Here is a 27422-nt window from a genome sequence, read left to right on the forward strand (position 1 = left end):
TCATGTTTATAAAAATTGTATGTTAATCCTGTTCCTAAGATGTCTCGTAACTGTGTCAATGCAAAACTTTATTCAAAGTTTTTATCGCTATGCATTTCATTAAAACATCATGTACGGCTTCTTTTTATCGCTAAGCGAGAGTTACGTAACTAATGAGAAAATGTTCCCATTGTCATCGATTGTGGAAAATAAATACCTACTGTAACAGTTTCCGACGAGGTTGATAACACTTCGATTCATTCAAAATCTACCTGTGTATTGAATTAGGCGCATGGGTGTGTTCGTGGACAAAAAATAGACCAAGAAGTGAATGAACTTTCCAACGTTTATAACCTCCACGTCTGGTGGAGGCAGGGGGCCGTGCTCGCGGTTGATTGATGGATAGATAGATACTACAAGTTACCTAATTTACCGTCGTGCGGCGGCCATCGGGGTCAACAGTACCTGGTGCACGTTTTGAACGTTACAGTCACGAGCTCGCACGACGCTGGCGGAGACGGTGGCGGTGGCGTGCTCGCAAGCCTTGGACGGAAGACCATAAGTTTTATAAATTAGTGACAATGCCTTGAGTTATTTCGTGGAAGTGCCAAGGTTGGTAGTTCTGAGAAGTGGCGACTCGTCGGCAAGTACGGTCGGAGCGCGGCTCGTCGGCCGCTCGGTCTCGGTCGCACATTCACATGCCGGTCCCCCCTCCCCGCCGGGCCGCGCGCACCGCCCGCCACGCGTGTTTACCTCACTCGCATCGCCGCGCGCCGCGCGCCGGCTCCGCGTTCACTCAGTACGCTTTTGTACACGAAAGAGGATTGTCACGCCGAAGCGACCCACCTCGCCGAACTTTCACCTCCCGCCGCGATATCGTTATCTGTGATAAACACCGACCGTTGAGTGAAATTGAATGTGCGCGTACTTAGAAAGCGTTTCTGTCGAGGCACGCGGACGGACCGCCGTCGGCGACGTCGATTTCTGCAAATTAATTTCTCCAGTGCAGTCGGCTTCTACGAAACTGCTTATAAAGAGTTTTACTGAGAAGCGAAACGGCCGTAAAGTGGATTTGAGGAAATATAAGTAATTATAAGTGGGCCTTTGTGTTTCCGTGTTTTGTTGTTATCTAAGGCGTTTACATTGGATCCCAACCGACCACTCACACCTCCAATGGTGGTCAAACTACCAGGTGAGAACTTTCAACTTGTTTCAGCGATCGAGCACTCGAACTAACAGTTGTAACTATATATTTAGCGATTTTATTACTCATTGTTTTATCTTATAAGCCATTCTGATGTATCTTCCGCATATTCATAGCAGATACGTCAACGCAAAAGCAAATTTGTTTACGTCTGAAACACGTGTGTATTTCTGCACGCAAAAATATATCGAACGGCGCCAGCTGTTATCATTATCACTGGGACTTCGGGGTCAATGCGTTCTCAATGATAACGACATAGATTATATTCATCAATGACGTCATTCCTAATCATTTGGAGACAATGGCACAATTACATGGAACTTTAATACATCATGTTTATTTTAGGACTGTGTGCTACCGGTTAAATGATAAATAGTAGTTAACTAACTTTTAACTTCTATCAATAGAGCACTAATGGTATTGTTGAGTTTAGATATCGTAACTGTCGACTTTCATTTCGTTCCGGCCATTCGTTTCGGCAATTTGGCTATTCCGTTGTCAACTTTCGCCTTTCGAATAACTTCACAAATTGTTCGTTTCAACGATGATGACCATTCATTGTATGAGATATGATTAAACGGCACCGAAACTGGTTTCGGCGAATAGTTCTAAGATAGATAACCAACTCCAAAATGATGTCCGACTGAGTTTCCAAGAACATTCACTAGGATTTAGATCAACTGCCAGGATATTTGATCATAGCCTGAATTAACTAAGCGATATAATAATTTATCGACTCATATTTCTGATTTCAAAATATACATATAAAAGTCGACGTAGATAATATATTATTGATCGCCAACAAAAGTTATGAGTTGATGACCTCTAGAAAAGAAGTCAACCTTGTTCTGAAGGTCCACTTCGAAGGCCTAAATAAAGTTATGAACGCTCTATTTGTAGTTATAGAACAACTAGAGGTATAAACATTAAATACACAACTACTAAGAAAATTTACAAACGTTTCAATCGAGGCTAAAGGCTGCCTATGCAAATTCCAATGCCTTATGTAACTAGGTGGGCACTGATCTATTACTCATACAGCCTAACCGTGCCAATGCAATTACGAAAACTAATCAAAATAATCTCAAACTAAACGATAACTAGGTTAAGAATTTAGCTTATCTTAATCACGATGTAATAGTAGTACGACGTAATACGAGCAGCAATGATAAATAAAATGTTAATGTTTATGCACAAGCGTGCTCACTGTGTTAATGACACCACTGCCGTTGGAACACTTCATTTGAAAACAATTATCAAGCACGCTACGATATAACGTTTCCTTAGAATACTCAACGATTGGAAATATTTTGCATAATTATGTAACACGCAGATAGTAATTGTAGAAAAACATGATAACATGAAATTACTTAGTACTCTATAGCGTATCTGTCCTCGATTCATAACTTTAGGCGGGTGCAGGAACATCGGAATGCTAGCTATTGAGGATTGGAGATACTATATTCAGTGTCTGTTTTGAATAATTTAGCTTTCAAACAACTTAAGAAGTAACTTCTCAAAAGAATCCAGCATTTTTGTGACTCTCTATCAACTTGAATAGCAAGATGAAGAGACGACTGTTAAATAAGTAATCCCGCTCCATCACTCTTTGTCCAACATAAATATTAGTTTCACTTTGAAGTTTTTTTCGGCCATATTTAAATCGCATTGGCTGCATGCATTCTCAGAAATGCATAACGAGAAAATACTAGTTGAAACTAGTCACAAACAGTTACGTAATTCTACGATACTAAGTAGTTGTTTACCGATATTTTTGTAGACAAAATTCGATTCGGATTTATAATTACGCAATCGTAGCTACTTATTATGGAAATAAATGATACAAAAACATATTTTTCAATAAAACACGCAATGTAAGGCGTAATTATTATGTCATAAAACATCTGTCTTAAAGAATTGTTTACTATTGAAAATTCCACAAGTGCATAAAAGATATATTTTTCTCACAAGTTGATAAATACAATCTATGGCTGAGGTATCTGATTTATAGTTCTTATTCAGACCACACAATGATCTTTAAAGCAACACCATCAACTGATTTAAGAGCAAGGAAAAAATATTTATACAAAGGAAGTCGTCCGATTACAAACAAAAATCTTTGGAAAACGGAGCGCGAAATGCGATATCACCGTTTTCCCAATTGCCATGGAAACGGCTGGTCTTTGGTATTGATCAAGTAACTAAAAGCTGAAATACTTGGGGACTTCTTAACAGTTTTGGATCTCTCGCAAGGTCGTCCACTGGAAAGATGAAATCCTCAACCCGCATCTGCAATTACATTCACAATCACACTCAACCTAATTAAGTACATACTAGCAGTGGCAGCAACTTCAACGCTTTGTTCGAATCAATGTTATTGTAACCAATCGCATTGTCCACATTCTACCGGGAATAACACGCTGTTAATTCGTTTACAGGGAATCGCGGTGGCTTTTGTTTATCCTCAAAGGGAAACAACGCATTTTTTGCAGCCATTTTTACAGCTAAAAAGAGATCTATTGTTATAGGTTACCGTACTATGGCGATAGTATTATTCAAGTCATGATTGCCATTGATTGAGGTCCGTGAAAACGTTTAATTGATTGCGATACCTTTAAAGAATTCCTATTGTAATTGCTGAGGAATTTAGCGTTTATATCGCGTGGTCATTCTAGTTTACAAAGCCAATGTGTGCAAAATAAAAACAATGTTTTGATGCTGTTAAGTTCTAAAGGCTTGGACGGTTTTAATACATGTATTCGCCGGCGAGCTTTTAGACATCAAAGCGCTTTTAAAATAGTAAATTAAAGTTTGTAATACTTTCGCACACCTGAAATAGTTCCTAACTCATTTTAAACTTTGCTGTCGTGCCGTTGCGAGGTGAAGTACACACGAGTACCGTTCTGTTTGAAACAGTTGTTATTTAATTATTTTACAGTAGACTGAATACGCAAATAACTTTGAAAAGTCAGTGCGTAGGCGACCTGAATTCACCCCCCAATTTAGAAAGATAAAAGTTATATTAGGCTTTCACTGCGATAAATTTTGATAGGAAAAATATTTGTATACATTAAGTATCAAATTATCCGAGGTGACCGTGAAACGGTTTTTTAATAACTTTGTGTCTACTTTTGGATTTAATTTTAACTCGGGTACTAAGCCTGTTATCATTCATGTAAAACTATGTAAATTACATAAGTACACTGCTGTATTATTCTGTGTCTCGATACAAAATGTAAATCTATGCTAATGAATGCATTAGCTCGGACATTCTGCTCAATTTATTTCTCTTGTAATGGAAATTACAGTTAAATTTTATAATAACAGATGTTTTGCGATAATACGCAACTAGAAGATATTCACGATAACAGAGCACACATAAAAATTAATTAAACTTTTTGTAGTCGACCATATTTTTATACTTTATTTTAATTACAATTATCTTACCATAGATAAGAACTACCTACCTACGTCTGTCAAGTTTTTATTCAAAACAAGACAACGAAAAGAACGTTCACATCACTACGAATACATTTTCTTGAACCGGGCGACCAACTCGAACATTCATTGTTAGTTTCCCAGAAGTTATCAATATTTAATACCACACTTAAGTCTGATTTCTGAAATATGATAACGTAACTATTCTAGCTTTACCAATGCCTGGAAATCCGCCATTTGCGCCTAATACCTTCTATCTGAAATTATAGTTTTTACGACCAAAATGTATAGGTAGCTATCGCTTACTGGAATTGATAAGGGTATGGCACCTAAAAAGCGACATTTTACCTCATCTCATAAACAGTAATCTCGCATTTACGTCAAGTAGATTGAGTGTACATGCGACAGTTTACAAGATATGAAAAAGAGAAAATGTTGTTTTACTTGGGAGAGTAAGTACTAGGAAAATGTGAGTTCTCTCGAATTGGCGGGCGGACGGAACAAGGTGGGATGGCTGCGCGAGCGCAGGTATGCGTGTTCTCAGAACGCGCCGCGTCCGTTTTTGCTCCTTTTTCGATTCGAGTTTACCGAGAATCGAATGGCCCGGTGGCGGCCCTACTCGGAACTCGTAATTAATCCTTGGAAGCCTCCGACCCAAGGGTTGTTATGAGAAATCGCCAACATTATGACTTCATTTTTTTATTTATTTTTTGCATTGTCTCATTTTGAAAATTGTATACGGGTTATTGTTCGGAGAAGGACCGACAATACCATACACAGCATTATACGCGGCTATTAAATTTTATGCAGTGTTCGCCTCTGACCTCGGGCTCTTAGGAAACTGACTTACTGAATACTGATGCCCTTCTTAGAAACCTTTCATAATCTTGCAATATTGCAATATTTACCTAATGATTTAGTGCTGCTCTAATTTCTTTCTGTAACAACTGTTATATTGGATTAGGTATTTATCAAAGAAATAAAGGAGACAGAATATTGCGTTTGCCGACCGAGATTAATTACTTCGATTTATCTACGCTTGGTTGTTAAACGTTTTTACTGTTGTTTTATGACACACACGTATTAGCAACTATTGTTTTATCCGTGTTGTTGTATTTATGTATTGTAGTTGTGATATTTTCACTAATTACAAATGTCATAAAATGGCGTATCGTCCATTTGTCAAATGTTCACAACATTAACGAATGTGAATGCTGAGAAATTCAACATTCGTGAAGCGAGTTAACTAAACATAAAATGTGAAACGAACGAAACGTTGTTACTGTAAATGAACACTGATAAGTATGAAATTTTAGCTTACATATGAAATAACGCGGGAAATTTTACAGCGTCCGCTGTGTGAAACTCTGTAATTAACGGAGACACCGACAAAATAGCCCTTTGACCGGTTGAATGTGGTAAAACATGAGCAAAATACTTTGTAGACACATTTAGATCCATCTACCTGCTATTCATTGGATGGTTGCAGGGATCGAGGACACTTGATTTCTTTTTTATATGATATCATCATCAGATAATAGGTTAATCACCTTCAAAATGAGTGGCAAAAAGGAACTTTACTACAAAATCTTCAAATAGAACACTACAAAAGCACACTGTTTGAGACCACCACGAAGACTCAAGACATCACCATCAATGCATTAAATCCATATATTCAATTTGCTTCGCTCAGCGGGCATCAGTTGTTTTGTTGGGCTAGGACCGAGCTGAGCAAAACGAAGCAAAAAGGTACAGTCACACCGCTTTCCCAGAAGAGCGGCTAGTTTAAATTTCAATGGCGGACTACTGCGAACGCGCTCGACAGTCGACAGTTTCGTCTAACGAACTGATTGAAATACTGCTTTGATCTGCACTCCGGCCACGCTAAATCAACCCATGTTTACAAGTCATTTAAGTCCTAAATCCCATCTCTTCATTACGCGATTTAATTTGCCGTTTCTCTTTTGAGATGGGCTTCGTTCGTCCTTGTATCGTTTTTTGAAATGCAGTGAAATTTAAAACTATAAAAAACTATAAGCTGTTTACTTTCATGCGAGATGTCTAGCGTTTTTTAATAATCTTCTTGGTAGTGGTAACTGAGAAGTCGGTATAATGACTCTTTATTTTTATATTCGTATATCTCAATGTATGACACTAATTGACTTGGGCTGGTAGCAACTGATATGTCGATAAACTTCTGTAAGTAAGGTGAAGGCAAACGATTAGGTCACCTCTAAGGTTTCTGCAGTTGTTAGTCGTTATGTGTGCATGCACTGTGCTGTGACGTCACTACACACACATCAACATAAAACGTCTAAAGTAGATACGCGATAGTAATGGTGGGTGTATTTATAGTAGTTATGTAAATGAAATACAGACTATGTGGAAATTACTTACTTACGTATTTTAATCACAGACCACAGCCATATCGGGTCATGAGTTATATTGTATGGACTTCCGGATCGTACAGCACAGACGAACATTATATCATAGTCTATGATAATATTCATGACAAAAAATTAAACGGAAAGAAACAGTGAAGGAAGAAAGTTCATAACGCCATAACCTGTTTTACAAGTTCACAGTAGGAAACCCCTTTCACTCGGAAACGAGTCTGGGCTCGGGATAAAAATAGACACTTATTTACAGATTACACACAACGTCTAATTGACTGGCCATAAATCGGAGCTCTTCTATATTGGATCACGTATAACGGAACGCGTCTATTTTAAAAATCGAAACTGCCGCGGGTTGCCGTTCCGGGAACCGCGGCGCAGTCGAAGCGACCGGTCGACAAAGTTCCCAGAATACGCGAAGGTTGCTTGGCTAAACTCTTACATTGAATACAAACAGTTATTGCCAAACACTTAAATGTATACTATTGCATTGTCAAAAGCATCAGCGTTAGAGCTTTTATGGTCGAGATTGAGGCCAATACGAACATTCCAACGGTTGCAATCGCTCGCGTTCATCAAAAAATGTTCAATGCACGTTTCGGTTTATCTGGCATCGTGAGTGACTTTCTACGTAGGGTCATTAAGGAATTCCTGAAGCGTTGGTCGACAAAAGCCGTTTTGATGAAGATCAGCTGGCGGCTCGCTGGCGCCGCGCCGCGCTCTTGTCTCGATGTCAAAGGCCACGAGCACGGAAAGAAAGGCCTTATCGTTACACTACGCCCATTTATAGCAGAATGCCTCATCAAGTTGCAGTAATACGTGAAAAAACAAGTGAATGTCGATATTTTTTGGTATATTGTGATCGTTTATCCTCTAAGGTTTAACGCATCTCGTCAAATGTTTATCTCACTAAAATGTGAAAGGCGAGAGTGTCCATACTCCATATGTCTCCCGTCGAGCGCACTTCAAGCCGAACGTTTTCAATATCAGCTGTACCAAAATATGCGGTATAATGTTAGAGATTTATTTATAGCAAGCTGCGCTTCCAAGAACGTCGAGTGTGAACCGTCTTGATACAACGAGAATATTATACTTCTCATATTGTAAATCAGGAACTGTAAACATCTGTTCGTTTTCTTGATATGTTACGTTAAACAATTAATGTTCCGAGTTAAAAATTCGCTGTTTTATAGGGTAGTTCTATGTTACGTAAACGGAGATTAGAAATATAATTGGTTTGTGAGTGCAAAATCCAGAGTATTCCTATTTCAAAAAAGGACGATTTGTAAGTTTTAATTTCGTAAAAAAACATCTTAACTCTCAAAATACAATTCCATTGTTACAAAACGTTAAAAGCGAGAATAATAAGCAGATTTAATCGCAACAGTGCAAAATTTCACAACGGATTCACGAAATTTCACTCATGAAAATACGCTTTCATGGTATAACACCCTCACTTAATAATGCAGGGGAAGTTACATGCACCGTAGAACAATGTGGAGTGAGAGGGTGCTTGTACCGACGCGTTTCCGATACCCATTCATTGACGCCAAAATGTACGAGGCCCGAGCAAACGTTAGCATGCCAACAATACGTTGCGAAATTGTGAACTGCGTACTTAGGATTTCATTATCTTGAGTACTGTTTATGAGTAAACAATTGCAATTACATATATGTACATTCGTTTATTGTAAAGATAGCGTAAGGACATCTTCTTTCACTATTTGCCAAACAATGATACGATCAAAACTACTGCAGAGATAGCAAATAAACCATCCAAGTCTATAAACCAGATATCAGAGTTTGATGCAAATAGTTCATAGAATACGAAAATTACTTCACTACAAGGAAAAGGCAAGTCTACCTGCACTCGTAGATCAATTTAAATTCCCTCCATAAAACCTGACAGTCTCAATTTCTATAATAATAGATGAATAGAGAAATATGAGGGTAATAAATAACTGGTATAGCAGTAACTGTTACCGTTAGTGCTATTGAAATACAAACTACTAGCAGCGGTCATTTTACAGAGTCAATTAGCAGTAAATTATGTTTGCAAAGCTTTCTGCCTAGTGCCAGCGAGCCCGGAATAAGATCTCATAGTCATTAGGTTTGTGAAGATAACGAATGTTTATTACCTTCAGCTTGGAACGCGGAGACAATCGGACAACTGAATTGATTACGTTACTTTGAATATTTCGAATTGTAACTGTTTGTGTTGGACAATTCAATTCTGTTTTAAAGCAAGCGATATATTGCGTTTGCGTTGCGTTTTTGGGGCTAAACAGCGATTAACGACGAAAAAACCACGGAGCTCACATATCGGTCGAAGAATGCGAAAAAGAAAGATCCATATTTTGGCAAAAGAATTCCAGCGAAAACTGTTTTCCTTAAGTTTGTATGTTTTGTAGAGTTATGCAAGTATTTATTTACCAAAGGATCCTACGATGTTATTTGCAAACACTTCACTTCGCAAATAAAATAAGATATCGCCAACTCAAATACGAGAAGTTATTCTTAACGAGTAGTACTACTACCAACTATTAAAAGTTTCTTTCAATGGACATTCAATATTGCAACATTGTTTATAGATTGCAGTGAAGAAATAAAACAAACAGTTTGGATAATCGTATCAACGTTTTATAAACATTGTCATACTAAAATAATACTATTAGAATTGAAATAATTTAACAAACAAACTTTATGTTTTGGTTATAATTACAACGCAGAAGTGATTGTTTGAACAATCTTATCCCAGAAACTTCTAATTCGGACTAGCTTAGTAGTTACATTAGCCCCCAGTGTTATCAGGCACGAATATCAGCAAAATAAATATGATCAAAAAGTAGGTATCCAGATTTTACATGCAGTTTGAGAAATTCTTGTAGCTTAGCCTGGGTGATAGTGATGAATCTCAGATGCTTTTGGACTGGTATTGAGCTAGCAAGCGAAGCCACGTGGTAACATCTAAGACACAGTTATTATGTTATCATGCAGTACCTACCTCTATTTTGTTACCAAGCTATACGCAGGCTTACTTCCAACAGTATCGAGTCGAAAATCTAATTCGATTGGTTCAAACTAATGTGAAATCATAGTTTTAAATTTCAAACTAGCGCATGATTGAGCGCAGGTTTAGGCCCAGCGCAGACAGACCGGAATAATCCTCGCGCGGTCTCGAGCATTTTCTTTACGGCTCGCGGATGCTCGAGCATGCTCGCGACTGCTCGAGCCTGCGCGAGGAAAACTTTCTAGGTTACCATTCTTCATTAAACAGGCCAGTTTTCGTGAAAATTCGTCAACGATGGTAGACTGGGCCATGATTATAATTGCTCTTTTGACTGAAGAAGAATAAAAATGACGTTCTCTCTCTTTAAACTCAGTAACAACATTGAAATTTTTCGTACGATGCTCGCGCGTCCTCGAGGATGCGCGGGGATACCCGCGCATCCTCGAGGACGCGCGAGCATTTTTTGTCAGGTTCAAGCAATTATGCACTTTATTTTAATTAATTTAAAGTTGATTTTCAAGTGCGTTAAAAAAATCCTCTCCGCTGCGCTCCTCTTGGTCTGCGCTGGGCCTTAAAGTGATTGTACGATTTGACATTTGTTCGAATTTGATTTTCGACTCAATACTGTCGGAAGATGGCATGCAGGTCAAAATCACGGACGTTTCAACCATAAGAGGTCGAGACAAATGCATAATTAATAATGCATGATAACGCTAATCCCAGTGTCGTATTGCATATTAAACATGCAACGCGAAAGTGTTATGTTATGTTTGAGGAGTCCAATTTTAATGCTTATTTAGCGAAATTTGACAGCATGTGTGCTTGGCGTCTTTGTAACTGTGCAATGTTGATTTCATAACTTTTTTTTCTGTATACAACTCCCACATTTAAGTTATTCGACATTTTTTATGTAGAGCTGGACTTGAGAAATACCTAATAATAGAAACCCTCCCTTCTATCCGAATCTGCTTATGGGCTGTACAAATTCCTCGCTCCTGCCCTGTTGAAAGTAGAGACACGACATCGCATTGCTCAATCATCGCAAGTTTAAATGAACAGATTATAATTAACGAACATAACACAAAACACTTTTAAAAACATATCCAAAGCAATCACAGCGTCAAGTCAGGAGCATTCAAGCGGCTAGAATACTATTAAGACAAGGGTAGTGGAAAACTTTCAGTAAAATAAATATAAAGCCCGTCTAAACTAAGAAAAAGGCATAAAATGTATTTCGCAGAAAGCCACTTGTGTAAAGATGCGATATTCCCAAGGTTCACAATCGATAACAAAATAATTAAATTACAACAAATTGCTTTCAAGAACACTCATTCTTTCGGTATGTTCATTTCTCCTTATTCTCCGTACACACACTACTTAGAAACTGAATAATATTTGTTTCGAAGAATTCATTAGTATCGTTTATCATAGGCAAGAGTTAGGTGAACTTCAGGTGAATGACCTCAAGCATCGACGTTAATTCTGGAGTCGAATTGTTGATGTTTTCCCCAAATATTTATAAATTAAACATTCTGATTGAACTATTGAGTCAAGAGGAATGTTTTTTCCTGAATTTATTTTATTTTTACGCTGTGAAAGTTTTCCCCGAAAAAAATGGTACAATATTCATAATAATTCATACACGAACACTTGTATTTTGGTTTGATTTAATCTTTTATAGTATTTTTTTACCTTACAGTTAAGTTAGTCCCCCTTTACGTGTTTAATAAGCAATTAGGTAGGAGATTAGCTTGCTGACAAAGATCGGGAATATTTTAATATTAAGTACTCACTAAGGACGCCTAAAACAATACTTAATCGAAATTGCGCATACATAAGAATATTTATGAAAAAATATTCAGCTTTAATTTTGCTGTTAGCGAAAGCATTTTCTTGTAACTAGAACTTCTTGTCAAGAAAATTATTAGAAGTGCAAACCTTTACAATTCTTTGTTTCGCAATTATCAATATTACCAAGAAACATACTTTAGCGTGCAAGTATCAAAAGTACATATTTACATATATCTCATCAATTCTGATAAAGCATTTTAGATAAAGTTCTCAGAACACTACTTAGCATTTAACGAGAATTGCCACTTAAATGTCATTCGTAGTATATTTGTTGTTTGTCATCTACGAAACTAGTTCATTAACGCCTTTGTTTCAAGTTAAGCTGATATCGACAATATTGATAGTTTTATAGACATAGGTTTATAGTAATTTAAAACGTCAATAATTTATTCGATCAACAATCTTCTGTTTACAAGATAGATAAAGTTTTACATTCACAATACCAACATTCATGCAGAGAGAAATAACGAATAACGGGTTGACATTTTTGTGAAAAGCGATGACAAATCCGCAAAAATCACATAACTTGTAAAGTCTAAGCAGCCTTTTGAGGTGGATAAAAATGCCGCTTTCAAAGTAAAATCTATAAAGGATGTCACTATGTTCTCTTTGACATTTGTCAGGCATTGACGGTATTCCTTTGATCATCTTGAATCTTCCCTTTAGTAAACCAGTATTATTGAATTACTTAAAAGGTTCAATCAGTGCCGAATTGGAGGTTATAAAATCAGATCAGACGCTACAATCGAATTCGCTCCATCCATAAAACAAAATTAAACATCGTTCGGTCAAAAGTGGCGTCATCATCAGTCCGAATTAATAAAATGAATTCGTGTTCTTAGAAAGTATTTATACTTTATATTACAAGGTCGGAGTATAAATAAAATGAAGAACGTGCCAGCCTTACCCCTGCGGTGGCCGGTGACTCAGTTTTACCTGTATGGACGAGGGCTAGGTTATTTCTAGAGAACTAACGATAATTTTAACGTTATGACACACCCGTTCCTAGTATTGTTACCAAATTGTGAACGATTCCAAATAAAATGTACTGTTTTGAGCACTGACACACGATTTCGTTAACTGTAACGGCTGTTTGTTCGTTGTTAATTATATCTCTTTGTTTTAGAGGTATAATTTTAGAAGTGGCAATCTAAGTATTAGGTTGATAAGTACTGTGGTTGGTGAGTAGTTTTTGATGATAGCTCATTAGCTATGAAAATAAACACTAACCATGTAACTGCTCTTCAAGGCAGCTTCTTTTGTCATAATCATTCGAGACAAATGTTACAAAAATATTCACACAACAACTCTTTTTCAGACATCATCGTTTAAAAAACAATTACGACAATCAAGCCTAAAATTGTCCCTAGCGCCAAAGAGAACGTAAAAATACTGGCCGCTACAAAAACATGCATAAGTAATGCTGTTGGCAGAATCGAGAAATTTAAAAAAGGAATCACGACGAAACAAGCAATTAGCGCTTCATTGTCACAAGTGGACAGGAAATCGCAGTTTCACACCGCCGCCTCTCAGTGTGGCAACACTGTGTATTTTTACACATTCCAACTCTCAGACACTGCTAAAAAAACTCATATCTCCACTATCCCAGTTATAAATTATTCATGATCTCACTAGAGGAAAATGGAAGCCCGGCTTTCGAAGTAAACCTATAATCTGGATTTACTCTGGTTCCTTTTATCCCGCTTTCAACATTTTATATTTCAAAACAGGAATTAATTACATTTGGTTTATTTTGGGCGTAAGAGGTAAATAACATTTTTACATTGTTTTAGGCTACGCTATTCAGAATATAGAGCTCGTAAAACGTAGAGCCATGTTTAATGTGGGTTCGTTGTAAACTGTATTAAAATTTAAAATATAATATACTAAAAGTATTAAAGTTAACGTTTTAAAAAGTTTTACACCTACCTATTTAAAATAAATAAAACACTGGCCAGAAAGCATTAAAGCATAGTACAGCTTCACATTAAGAACCACTCATTTAAAAACTTGACATTGTTCGAAAAATCGTTATAAAACAATTAACGGCATCAAATTGCATTTGAAAAATAATAGTAAGTGGAAAAGACACGACATAAAATGACGTCACGACACACTATTTACTTCATTCATAGGTGTTAATGTAACAGTTTTGCTTAATTGGTAGGTATTTCTTAGCTGCAGTATCGGAACGCAATTGTCCACATCGTACGGTCACGTTTTATTACGATTGACACATGAGACATACAAATTAGCTACGTATATGTTTCGTATGTGAAGAATGGAAGCTATAAATATCTATTTCGTGTTCGCCATTGCTCTATCTTGATGGTAATCTTATAACAGTATAAAGGTGAAATAATGCCATGAAATATAGTAAAATCCTGTTTTGCATGATTTGCATTACATTGCATTTCATAGTAAAGTTGATTGCAGACGGTAATATTTTCCAATACTTTTATTGTTAACGATACTTCATTGCTGGACGTTTGAAAGACTTAATAACTACTCTAAACATTAGTCTATTCAACATTACTAAGAAATGAATACTTATTAAATATTCCGAGAAACTACTACATTCTAACTTTTCAGAATTAGTCTGTTTATATTTGATCTTTAACCTTGAATGAACCTTTTATAAACAGATATAAATTTCCATTTATAATATTCTCCTGAATCCATGAATGTTTATGTGCAGTTCCGTTATTGACATTTGTTTGCCGAGTTTATTATAGACTGATAAAAACAAGGTCATATATTTTCATACTTATCTCTCACATTACTCTACCGTAATAACATTGAACATATCACGGGATTCTTAAGTGAATAAGTTTCAAGTCTGCGGTTAAATTTAGTCAGTCGTGTTAAGTTCACATACAATATTATATTATGTTGACTACAAGCATTTCTGGGTACTTGAAACTTTAGAATATTCGAGGAAACGTACAGGTTGTAATAATGTTTAGGACCTTCTTGGAAGATCCCAAGACAAATTGCAAGCTATAATATTAATAACTTCGGTAAATTGGATATTTTACTTGGTAATAATAGATTTCTAGATAAACCCATTAGTTGAGAGTTCACAAGAAAACTAGAAACTGCTGTAGACATTACAGACCAGTAAGTACCAATAACAGCTGTAATACTTGTAGAGTTCGTTTCTTTAAAAGCGTGGGCTACTTAATATTCCGAGGAACCCTAAAGGTCTCACGGGAAATCAGGATTGCCGCGTATCATGATCCACGACGAATAATAAAACAAAGTTTATGTAAAACTATAAAAACAAGACATAAAACAACAATAACATCGTCTATTACGTTATTCTGAGGAACAATTAATTACGTAAAATTGCGAGTAAACGAAGACATTCATAATCAAAGCGGGGGGCGACGTACAAATGAATCATTATAGTTAGGCGTAACATTAATCATGTCGTTTCACTGTAACACAAGATAAAGAAATTATAACTTTACTCAACGCTCACACCTACAAACACACCCACCGGCATCTACGTAGATATCGTAGAGAGCTGTTCTGAGAAAGACTCCGTCATACGACTGAGAATTTGAAGAAAACCAGTATAAAGGTGAAATAATGCCATGAAATATAGTAAAATCCTGTTTTGCATGATTTGCATTACATTGCAACTCTACAAAGTAGAGGCGCAGAAGCATAAAGGCTGGAGGCGTACACTTAGATCCAAGACAAAGTATTGAACGTCCTTTAAGACCCTGGATAACATCTACAAAGGAAAGGACCTACTTGTTCCACGTAGGCGAGCGAATGAAAGAAACTCAGAACCTGACAGCTGGTGTAACTTACTCAAAAAAGTTTGTTTAAGGCTTTTTCAACATTTAAGCAAACGAACTTGAAGATGCCTTTGAATACCATTGTTATTAATTGTTAATGAAATTCCTACGAAAATGTTCAAAGTTCGAACTAAGTATTTTTCCAGTAAGGTTGTAATAATTATCGTGTTCTAGGAAAAGGTCGTTTTCGGTCGTCATTGGCCAGACGGTTTGTTTGTTATCGAGAAAAATAATATGCTTTGAAGCAGAGGTCGAATGGGCACAAGCCATTGAAATTCTTTTAAGATATTCAGGCTATTTGTGTAAATGAATTTGGGCGAATTCGTTAGACGCAAAGGATTCGCTTTTAACATAATAGCGTTACATTTTTTATTTCAAAATCAATCACGATTTCAAATAGGATCAAAGTAAATAAAATCGTCGTTGCGAACAATACGATTATTAGAAAGAATTTTTCAACGGAACAATATTTATTTTTGTCCCCATTAAATATTTCTGTCCGCAAAGAAAATATAAACGTAACAGAACTTTTACTTTCACCGGTAAACGGGAGCTAGCTCAGCGCGATTGATATGAATATTTATTATAAGTAAGCAATAGCTTAGCAGCAACAACTGTTATTTGTGGTTTAATTACATAACAGTTACTTATAACAGTTAAAGAGATTACTTATGCATTTTAACGGCGGTTGCACTCCGTAGAAGACTTACGTCGATATTTCATGGAATCAGCTACTTTCTCATTTCTAGTAATATAGCAATCATGCCTAATTCATACATATTACAGACTTTTACTTAATGCTAGAACATTTTCACTAGCGAGACTTTTTAGAGTGGTTATTATGTTTTGAAAAATGCATACAATAGCAGGTGATACGCGTAAATATGAAAAAATTACGTTTTCTATTTTAATTGAACACTGATTGAGGACTTTTACTGTTGAACATTAGTTAAGTATATCTACTGTTGCAGAAATGTTTTGCATTGTTCGAAACTAGCTATAATGTCGTGTCAACTAAAAATATGTGCAAATTTAAATTGAAGTGTACATACGTAAGTCGATTGTTCATTGTATTTATTTAAGACGTGCAAATTTAACAATAACAAATGCATTTATAAGAATTGTATGCATTTAACTTTTTCCAATAAATGATTCATTGTTATCTTGTACGACGATGACTTGTTTTCTGAGATTTATTTGAATTGTAAAACAAATTACTATTTAAAATTCTATAAAAGGTATCGTGACTTACATACATTTTGAGTAATTTAAATATGTTTATTTGGTAATACGACGATAATCATTTATTCAGAGGTTCATGGAATTGCACGCGGCTTATTTTCATACTTTCCACGAAACTTTTACCAACAATTATTAAGTCGATACATCATAAAAATGCTTTAACGACATGTAAAAGCTACAGCTATCAGTTTTGTAAACGTGATAAAAAGACCTACTTATATTAAGTACCCAGTTATTATAAGGATATTAACATTTTACGGTCCGATGAACATTGCATATTTTTAGTAGCGCATTCAAATCTTTCTGAATTCCTAGTAATGCTTATAACAATTAAACGAGTAAACAACCATAAAATGAAGCGTATTAAAGGGTTAGCGCCTCGTGTTTTATTTTAAAATTCCAACATTCAGACATTATTCTTTCGTAATACCGCCATTTGCATTTTTATCGTTATTTACTGGTGATTACGGTAGTGGGTGACCTATAAATGTAATGGAAAACAAAAGGCTTGTTAAAGCTATCAACGTAAGTGGAGTATATGGCGTGTCACGATGAGGTGAAAGTACTCCGACGAAGATGAATGTTTTCAAAACGTTTAGTTGGATATCAAACAACTACTGGCATTAATCCAGTTTGGAATAACCTGGGAATCGTTAGTAAACATTGCGGTCGAATGTCGAAATATAACCGTCCAATTTTAATCCGGTTTAAAACAAATTAGTTGTTCTACTAAACATTTATCCGTAGAATTCAGAATGTATTTCTTGACAGAGTTCGTTCAATTGTAATCCTTGTACGTCCAACTTCCGTCTACATAATTCATCGACAGTTATATCTGCTAGGCACGTATGTGTCGTACAAGTTACTCGGTACCGTATACAAATGATAAAGCATTATCGGTATGAATTCTGCGAATATGTTTATTCAGCCTCAACTCTTCGTCTAATAAAGAAGTACCGAGAACAACGGTATTCCCTGTGAAATTGAAATCGGAGTGTGCCAGCCATATTCTGCGAAACGGTGTGACCTCCCTAAATAAATACTTGGTTCGGCGTCGATTTTCCGTTCTACATAAATAGGTAATGGCCATTCAAGTTATGTTGCTACACGTTTTTTTATAGCTCGTTATTTGGCGATACGATCGCAGCAGGTTTCGTTTTTGTTGAAATATAATATTCTGTTATAAAATTATGTTGATATCTTCCAACTAGAGTGGACTCTTTTTGGATAAAAACAACTTTCCAAAAGTTACATTAAACAGATTCAAACAAGTTTTTATCAAGCCTAATAATACTTGCTTACAACGGCTTAGTGAAGTATCATTATTAAGTCCTTTTTTTTGCAATCTCTTCATATGGAATTCGAAATCACTAAAGCTCCAATCACACACATCTGCGAGCACCCCAATGTGTTCAACAATGGCAAATCTCCGTTATGTATAAGCGTACATTTAACCTCTGCCATCAGTCCACTCCATCATCTAATCCTACGGGTACATTGTGTAGAGCCATCAAACAACGTTGAATTCCTATAAAATAAATCATCACTATTATTGGGGGACTTATGCTTATTCAATGGGTGGCAGCTGCGTTGCGAGTGCGCGCCTCGCCAGTGACAGCCGGCAGATGGTTGTGAAAGCTGCGCCGGCGCGGCGCAGGTAAGGGATTCCGAGAACGCCGAATATAATCGCACTACGAGGAACTCGCTCTCTATGGCACGCTCGAATGCGAATCGAACACCTGCGCTCGACGCTTACGCCTTTATACAGCGTTATAACCAAACGATGAAGAGGATGCTAATTGTAGCGAAACGAATGCTCCATTGTGTGTTATCGTTCATACGTTTTTTTTTTCATAAAGAGGGCACGAAGTTTACTAAATTTAATAATTTATGCTCGGATGATAGTAATTACAGTGATAAAGCGGGCTTCATTATGTAAGCCTGTTTTCATTTGAGCGCGCAAAGAACTCGTATTAAATATTATACCAGTTTAATTTACCTCCATTTTATTTCCACGTAAAGAGCGAAAACAAGGTGATCATCTTATTTTTGTTTTGTCTGTTACTGAATTTAAATATAATGTGACACCAATTAGAGTTTTTAAATAATAAAAGATAGACTATGATGTTGAAGTCTTTAAAAAATCCCTTATCGTAATTTTAGTAATCTGTAGTAGGCTCATATGTATGAATCATATACATTGAATGAAACGTAGAATTAAGGTAGACAGATGTGTGTTGATGAATGTTTATTATAATCTTATCACCATCAAAACGGAAGCAGATTTCGTCGTTCTTATTACTCATTGTAGGTACGATACGTAGTAACCCGACGATTCAGGTAAATTGTATTGTGGCAAAAAATCACGCTCGTCCCCAATTTCACCTTAAATTGAGAATTCTATAGAAAAATGTATCAAAAGACGGAAAAGGAAGTGCCGAAACATTGTTAATGCTTTACACAATGCCGTATTTTGAGTTGTACTTAATGCCACAGCATTTAGCTGTTATTCCTCGTACCGCGCTCGGACAGTTATAAAAGTACCCTCATAAAATATTTACGTTCAATATTATAGCGATATTAAAACTCCTACGCAAACGCAATATAGGCTTCAGCAGACAGTTTCTTACCACAATACATTAGAAACCTAACCAAATGGTAGTTTAGGATTAACATTTGTAATACATAAACAAATCGGTATATGGGAAACATTTCTGAGAAATGGAAATCGTGATATGTTGTAAAAGGTAAAGCCATTCAAGAATACGGCGCACAAAGACTTTACATAGAGCTACGACCACCTATACGCGATAGAATGCAAATGGAAGCTAGCCAAATACTTCACAATACGAAATAGAGTTATTATAACATTTCTCAACGTAAAGTCACGCGAATATTCTGCCTGGTTGTTTAAATTGCTGAATTGGAAGCAAAAAACCTTCTAAATAACTGAACCGAACTTTAAAACAATGCCTTGTATTAAACAGAATTACCGCAAGTAATTTAAGTTTGGGAACTAAATCGCTGTCAGTTTTTTAATTATGAACCGGTACTCTTATGCTGAGTACGGTAATTTTGCAATGGAATCGCCCGTATCTTTTCAATGAAATGGTCGTGGTAACCAGGACATAGAGCTTTGATGTTTAATATTTGTTGGCGAGATTTTCCTCTTCGCAGGTTAACACGTGTCTCTTTCAAAAAGCTTCAAATTTCGTTAGAAAAATGTTCTATGGATCTTAATCTTGACTAATTTGCAAGAATAGAAAAGTTGACGTTCCGAATTATTTAAATAAGGCTGTAGTTTTCGTTAGGGAAAGATAAATGTTGTAGAAATATTATAAAGCAAAGTTCACAGAGTTCTCGATTTCCCAACAATATTTGGTTTTCCATCATAAATGTTTACATACGACAAACGAGAGCGGTGCATCGACTTTAAAATATTATACGACTCCCACGCAATTTCAACTGTTAAAATATATTACCATACAAATGATAATCATTCGTAACTCTCTAGCGTGGGCTGCTTTACGCAATATTCTCAGTAATAGTAAAATACGCGGCCATTACTTTATAGATAGTAATTTATCGAAAACAAGTTTATTGATAGCCTACACTTATTGCCAGCGATTATTTCTAGCTGCCGTGATTTAGAGAATGGCTGTATACGTGGGCTTCGTGGCGTAACTTTTTGATTTCTGGAAACAATTAATTTCGAAACCATTTGCCTTAAACCTGCTTTAATTAAACACCTGGCACTAATTATTTTATTTATTCAATAACAATGGCGATTTCTACACATTATTGTGTATAATTTTGGCATATTTTAACACATTGTTAGCAACATGTGTTTAAACAATGTCGAATAAATAGGTATTTTTTTCAACGTCGACACGCAGACGCTATGGAATGCCGCGGTCCACGTGCCATTAAATACCTAGACTATTTTTACTACTTCCATGGTCGAATTAAAATTGTTTGTAGTAATTATCGTTTGTGGTAGTTTGTTTTGAGGTATTTTTAAACAGCTAATATACAATAGGACTCTATCTGGCCATGGACTATCTCGTCACAATAGGTAGATAGAGAATCCAATAAACTAAGATTACTTTTGTAACTAAACTAAGTTTTCTTTTATAAAAAGATAATTGTTAAAAAGAATACCTACTGTCCTAAATTTTGTTTTTGTCACGATTACAGAGAAATAGTTTTACGCGGAATCGCCTAGCCACACATTACTGAATACAATACAATGTAGATAGTAAACGACTAGATAACTAGTAATAATTATAGTCGGTGAATGAATTCTCGGAAGGCAGTGAACGTTCGAGTTTCGTATCAGTGTCTGTTGCTCAGCCTCGTCGCCCAGTCCCCCCCGTCAGTTGTGTCGCCGCACGCCAGAGTAGCGCTAGCGTCGCTTCGCTTCAGTCGCACTCAACGCGCTCTATCATTCATTCTGTTATTAGCGTTTACCAAAGTTACACACATCGCAAACATTATTGCAATACGTTATTTTAACAGTTTTTAATAACTACGGATACAACACCATTTGGAACAACTGTGAAAGTGTTATTATCGTGAGCAACAGTAAAATTGTGCGTCTATTTCAAACTTTACAAGGAGTTTAAAAGTTTTATAAAGTTAGAAACAAGGAAGTGTGAGCAAAGACTTTATGGTTTTAGACATGATCACATTTTGGATGCGGACGTGATAAGTGTTTCGTTACTTGTGTGAATCGTGGCCTCCGGACTTCGAGTGGGTGGTACACACGTCAGGCCACCATTCAGTGAACAAATGTGCTTAATTGAAAGGCGAGAAGCAACAATTTATCCTTTAAACATGACATTAACAGCAAGGTTATCTCCGCAAAGTAAGTTTTAAGCAGTAAATAAACATGATACTCACGTAATTTGATTTATTATGAGACTAGCGACGGTTTTCTTGACTTCTGAGGTTATGAGATGTGTAGGTTTAAGGTTAGATGATTCTACGAATTAGCGGTTTGCGGCACAAAGCGGCACGTCCTGTCAAATTTTGGTAGTGTCAAATGAGTTTGATGAGTTCCTAAACGAAAAAGAAAATTACGTTTAATGTCACAAACGCAAAATAAATGCAAAATGAAATAAAAAAAATAAATAAATGATACATCTAGGTAAATAAAAAAATTGTATAGAGTAACAAATTGTGCCGGAAGATGTGTAAAATAGTAAGAAACTTTAAAGTTCTATGTTGTTACGTTTAGTTATCTGAATATGGATCAATCAAACATTTAAGTCAGTTTAGGATAAATATTACTTGCTATCATTATTATATTTTATACAGTTTCTAAAAGAGTTTTCCTGTTTCCCAAAAATATTACTGTGAGTGCTAACAGCCTAACACAGTATCAGTATTACAGATCCAAAAATAGTACGATAAGAAAAGCAAATATGTGTACAGCAATGATAAGAGACATTGAGAGATCCATAGGAAAAATCCTAAAGAGCACAATGACATAGTGATAGTTGTAACATTCATGATGTTAAAGCTTAATTTACTTATCATTAATCAAATGCCAACAAAAGACTCTTTAATTTATTACTAACCAGTCATGGTGGTAAAGATATACAAACTTTTTGCTGTCTTTTTTAAGCAGGAATGTTTTAATTTTATGAAGTGTCCATTTCATTACTTGCATGTTTGAGTAGTTTTTAGTAAATGAATAATGTTTATTATTCATATGGATTTGCTGATAAGTCTTATAGTTATCAACTCAAGATCATTATCAATTTTATGTAATTTCAGCTGTTTGTTAGTCATCAATAATGATAACATTGTGATAATAGTAGATCTGTACAGTAGGTCATTATCAAATGACATATTTCTGGGACATTTTACACACACATATTTTATATTAGAACACTTTCAAATTACTAACATAATAATGACGAAATAGCCTACTTGACCTACTTGTTAAAAGTTATATGTATTAATTCATACACCTATATTATTACTGAATAGTATGCTCAATATAGGATTACTATGCTTAGCATATCAATGATTTCAGCAGCCTATTGAACAAAAACTAAACTTTATTCTCCATCTTTACAGACGCATGTGTGGAAGTAGGGGTGCCGCTAAACAGCTGGTCGACAGCATGCTGTCCGAACTGCAGGCACGAGCTGAGGGTGTCGCTAGCACCAAGTGCTGGCAAGTGCACCGGACCCCACACACCACCTCCTTACATGATCCAGCCCACCTACTTGCCACAAACACCATTATATGCCACACCATCAGCACCTTTAATACAAACATCACCTTATAATGAAGAGCTAAGAAGGCTAGCAGACACCCTTAGGGCGTTAAGGCTTTCGGGCTGGTACTACGGCAGCTTAGACTGGCAGGTTCGTATTTTCAACTACTAACGCCATCTGTTATTTGAAGTCGGAACTAATTGCGAATGACTAAACACTTTTTTAAGAGTAGAATTTTCCTGTCTATGTTTTACGATAATAGTTTAATTTTCGTAGATAACATTTATCCCTATTACACCTCTAGGTATGTAAATATACCCAGTTTATATTTTCCTTATTAATCACCATATATAGTATATGGGTAATTCAGCAATTGTTATTTCCTGTAAAGTAGATAAAAGCAGATTTATATACCTAACAGTAATTACCTTATTTCTCAGCAACATGAAGTCACCTCTAGACTCATATAAATTAATCTTTAAATTCTTAATTATATTTCTGAGTAGGTATTTTGTTCAAGAAACTGAGTACACAAGGTCAAAGGTCCAATGACTTCATATCATATCAAAACAGAATAATTGGACATTGACTCTCATTTACATAAAAAATATACCTACTTGTATAAAGATAGCTCTTTGTTTATAGATTTCTGATAAAATAGAATAAACATAAGTCTTAAATGTATTTATCTTACATGGTAACACAGTTATGTAATAACAAAAAAGTTAAAAACAGAGTATATAATAAAAAAGCTGCCAAATTTCATCTATGTCTGTTTAACAATTTAGTGTAACAAACTAAACATATAGACCTTACTTCGAATAATATTAGTAGTTAGTTGTTTTGTTGGTACAAATAGCTAATAGTATGTGTGTAATTTGTTTACAGGGTGCAAGGACACTGTTAAAAGACGCAAGTGTTGGTGCCTTCGTGATCCGGGACTCTGGCGATAGGAACTTCATATTCTCATTGTCAGTACAGACTGAAAGAGGCCCCACCTCCGTGAGGCTACACTATGAACAAGGATTCTTTAGGTAAATATCTTTCAACATTTCTTTTATTATTCTTTTCGTTAGCATACTAATTTCGATAGGTCGATAATCGTTGTATTAAAATGTTCTCAGAACTCTCAAATTATGTCATACTCATTAGGTACACAAGTCAGACTTTTCCCAAGAATAATAAATGCAAACATTTCGGTCACTTATGATTCAACAAAGTTTGAGAATTTACATCCTCGTCATCTTCACCGTATTTGGTACTATTTATTGAACCAATGAATAACAAATTACGAAACTATTTCCACAATAACGTTACGTCACAATGGCTTGTTACCGACCGTTACGTCACAAGTTCAGTGTAATTCGGTTGCGATGCTCCCGCGGCTACTGTTGACTCAATACCTACCTACTCTCGCGGTTTTCCTCAACCTTTAATAGTAGTTTTTTGGTCACACTTTTTATAGGAATCCGTTCTGCTCGCCGTGAACGGAATCGATATTAGCTTTTTCTGTGCTCATTCGGCGAGCAATGCCGATCGGTGGAGACTTTTGACCGTTTCAATCAGCATCGTGGTTATTCGATTGATTTATATCAAAGAGTAAATTGAAATCGATTGTGAACGGTCGACTGGAACGAGGTCGTAATATCTGTGTTACTCGCTGCAGGTTAGACTGTGACCGGCCGCTGGCGAGGTACATGCCGCGGTTCCGCTGCGTGGTGGAGCTGGTGCAGCACTACACGCGCGTGGGCGAGCGCAGCGCGGCGGGCACGGTGTGGGTGGACCGCGAGGGCTGCCCGCACTCGCCCGTCATGCTCAAGCTGCCGCTCCGGAAGTCCCCGCCCTCGCTGCTGCACTGCGCGCGGCTCGCCGTGCACCGGTCGCTCGACTCCAACCCTCTAACTCCTAAGCTATGGTGCGCCCCGAAACACAGGCTCCTCCCCCTCCCCTCTACGTTAATAGACTATCTCGGCGAGTACCCTTACTCGATCTAACGCTCGGACACCTGTATATTAGTTATTTATTTAGTCCAATCCGGGCGATGCCTAGTGAAGATATTAGTTTATTAGAGATGGTAGCGAATGGTCACTGCTCCAACTGATTGTAATCGTGTAGAACGAGTGGGCGGCGTCGAGTCCTAGTACTGAGCTGCTAGTTTCCTAAGGTGGACTTCGTGTTTGCATTATCATAATATTATAATCTTATTTGTACAAATTAATACGCATCGTGTAATATCTAGTACAGGTTGCTAGAAAGGGCCGGATCCTTAAAATACCGAACTAACAAAATAATTTATGAATAGTTAAATTAATAATGTTAAATGTATTATTTGTAAGTATTGAATATGGGACTCAACTATGGTATTTAGTGAAATGTTTACGCAGATTATTTTTATTAAGCCAATTCTGTGTCTGTATATAAAGATGTTTGGAAAATAACGCAAGACTGATTCCTTGACCTTCAATGATTGTTTCGTGTTACAACTACCTGTATACTTTTCTGTTGAATGTACGTAACTCGCTCCACGACCGTTACCGCGCGGCCGACACGCTCTGTTCCCCAGCTGATGATATTACTAATATAGCAAATTGTTCACTAATGCCTAATCTTGTCCATCGTCTTAAGTCATCACATTATATAATAGAGCTATATTTTATTTATTTATTTCTCGGTTAAGATCTAGGGTTATTGATTTGATCGAAACTTGCATTATATTTAGTTCTTTCTTTGTTCCTATCCACGGGCGGCTCGCCTTCCCGCCGCGGCTCCCGGCACCTCACCCACATAGAACATAGTTATAAACAAAGTGCCATCAAAGCATTACCTACATAACCATATTGTGAAACTTTCTGCATATTTCATTGGAAGTATTTTGAGGCTGAACATGTACATAATTCTTGTTTTGTTTTCTATTTATTTCCTTATAATAAGTAATGAAAATTTATGAATATAAGTATAGCCACTGGTGAATTTGTAGCCATGTAATGGTTTTGTATCATAACAATGTCGCCACACATGCACGCCGACAGAATTAATAACACAACATCAACCGCGTGACCGCCTGTCTTGTGTGGTCATGTCTCTTAAGTGATTACGCGAAATTAAATTTTCTCATGAAGAAATACATTTTCGCGTAATGAAGGTACAGATAGCGTACGGTGGAAGGTTTGGCTAGTGACGTTCACTAATATAGAATAATCATATGTACCTTGAATAATCTCAATTAGAGTAACTTAGCCTTCACATTTTATATATAAATAATGTTTTATTAGCAAAATACATGTGTTATTATTTAATTGCTGATCATAATGAGCCTCAAAATTTATTTTAATATATAATTACTTGTCTGTAGTCTTCGTGTTGAATATAACCATTGTTTACTTTGAAACGGAGTTATTTTTGTACCATTTTGTAAGGGGAAAGCACCAATTAAATAAGTGTGACATAATAGAGAATTGTGTTAAACATTTGTAGACTAATGTATGGAAAGAACTGCAAATAATTTATATACAAAAAACAAAATATACATTCTGCCTATAATATCGCCTTTTATTTCCTTATGTTCATAACGCAATTGATCATAATTTGCTTCCAAAAAGTTCTGCCAGAGGCGTTGGTGAAAATTGCTCTATATAAAGATAGTTTTTCGACAGTTCATGAGTTAATAAGAAAACTATGTGTATAAAGCATATAATAGAACGCTTCAATCAACATTTAATTTTATGGTAAAAAGTTAGCTCGTCAAAAATTGATGGTGGTTAGCGATTTTACAATAACCTACCTATTAGAAAATTTCAAGGAACATATTCGTGACTGCAGAGACCAGACAAAAGAGGTTTCATCTTAAATAATATATACTTAAGTGGATGAATCACAGCTGTTCATACAATGCTCCTGAAGCACGTATAGTGTTTGCCATTGCGCCCACAAATAGTTTCAATTGGGAGTGAAGTAAAAAGAGGAGTCGAAGCACCGAATACAGGTCCGAGTAACTAAGGTATAGTAAGGCCTTTAAAATATAACTAGATCAATGAACCATAGCATTTAATTTCAAAATGTCTGAGGCTTCATGAAATGAAAAAATGACTATTTTATGTAAATATAATATACGGGGTTAGTGCCAAATATTTCGCATACTGGATGCTAAAGAAAGATACTGTAACTTAAGGTAAAACTTTTATTTTGACTATCTAAAGTATAATTAGTAATTTATTGGTGTCCTTATTTTGAACAACTGAGACAATAAAAAGGAACGTGTCGCTA

At 36.1% G+C, this 27422-nt stretch overlaps 1 protein-coding gene and 1 long non-coding RNA gene across 3 annotated transcripts in view; one reads left to right on the forward strand and one right to left on the reverse strand.

The window, feature by feature from the left end:
* The window catches only part of LOC142974698 (uncharacterized), a 95551-nt gene extending 73374 nt beyond the window's left edge, over nucleotides 1-22177 (reverse strand). Inside the window, exon 1 of the long non-coding RNA XR_012959581.1 lies at nucleotides 21832-22177. This is a non-coding gene — a long non-coding RNA (uncharacterized LOC142974698). The remainder of the gene's footprint in view (nucleotides 1-21831) is intronic.
* LOC142974697 (suppressor of cytokine signaling 2-like) lies at nucleotides 732-26436 on the forward strand. Of its 2 annotated transcripts, none has more exons than XM_076117165.1 (4): nucleotides 732-1171; nucleotides 23017-23309; nucleotides 24048-24193; nucleotides 24826-26436. In XM_076117165.1, the coding sequence occupies exons 1-4, from the start codon at nucleotides 1153-1155 to the stop codon at nucleotides 25151-25153; spliced, it is 786 nt and encodes a 261-aa protein (XP_075973280.1). In that variant the 5' UTR covers nucleotides 732-1152; the 3' UTR covers nucleotides 25154-26436. The 2 variants fall into 2 exon arrangements, with proteins under 2 accessions (XP_075973280.1, XP_075973279.1); XM_076117164.1 differs by lacking the exon at nucleotides 732-1171 and adding an exon at nucleotides 21278-21796.
* The last annotated feature ends 986 nt before the right edge of the window (nucleotides 26437-27422 follow it).

This window comes from Anticarsia gemmatalis, chromosome 8 (assembly GCF_050436995.1).
Source record: "Anticarsia gemmatalis isolate Benzon Research Colony breed Stoneville strain chromosome 8, ilAntGemm2 primary, whole genome shotgun sequence".
Taxonomy (NCBI): domain Eukaryota; kingdom Metazoa; phylum Arthropoda; class Insecta; order Lepidoptera; family Erebidae; genus Anticarsia; species Anticarsia gemmatalis.

Bases quoted from the DNA above. Each gene is read 5' to 3' on its own strand.
- LOC142974697 (XM_076117164.1), top strand. From the start codon at position 21,721: ATGTGCTTAATTGAAAGGCGAGAAGCAACAATTTATCCTTTAAACATG. The intron at 23,310-24,047 runs GTTCGTATTTTC...ATTTGTTTACAG, and splicing joins ACGGCAGCTTAGACTGGCAG to GGTGCAAGGACACTGTTAAA. The intron at 24,194-24,825 runs GTAAATATCTTT...TACTCGCTGCAG, and splicing joins TATGAACAAGGATTCTTTAG to GTTAGACTGTGACCGGCCGC.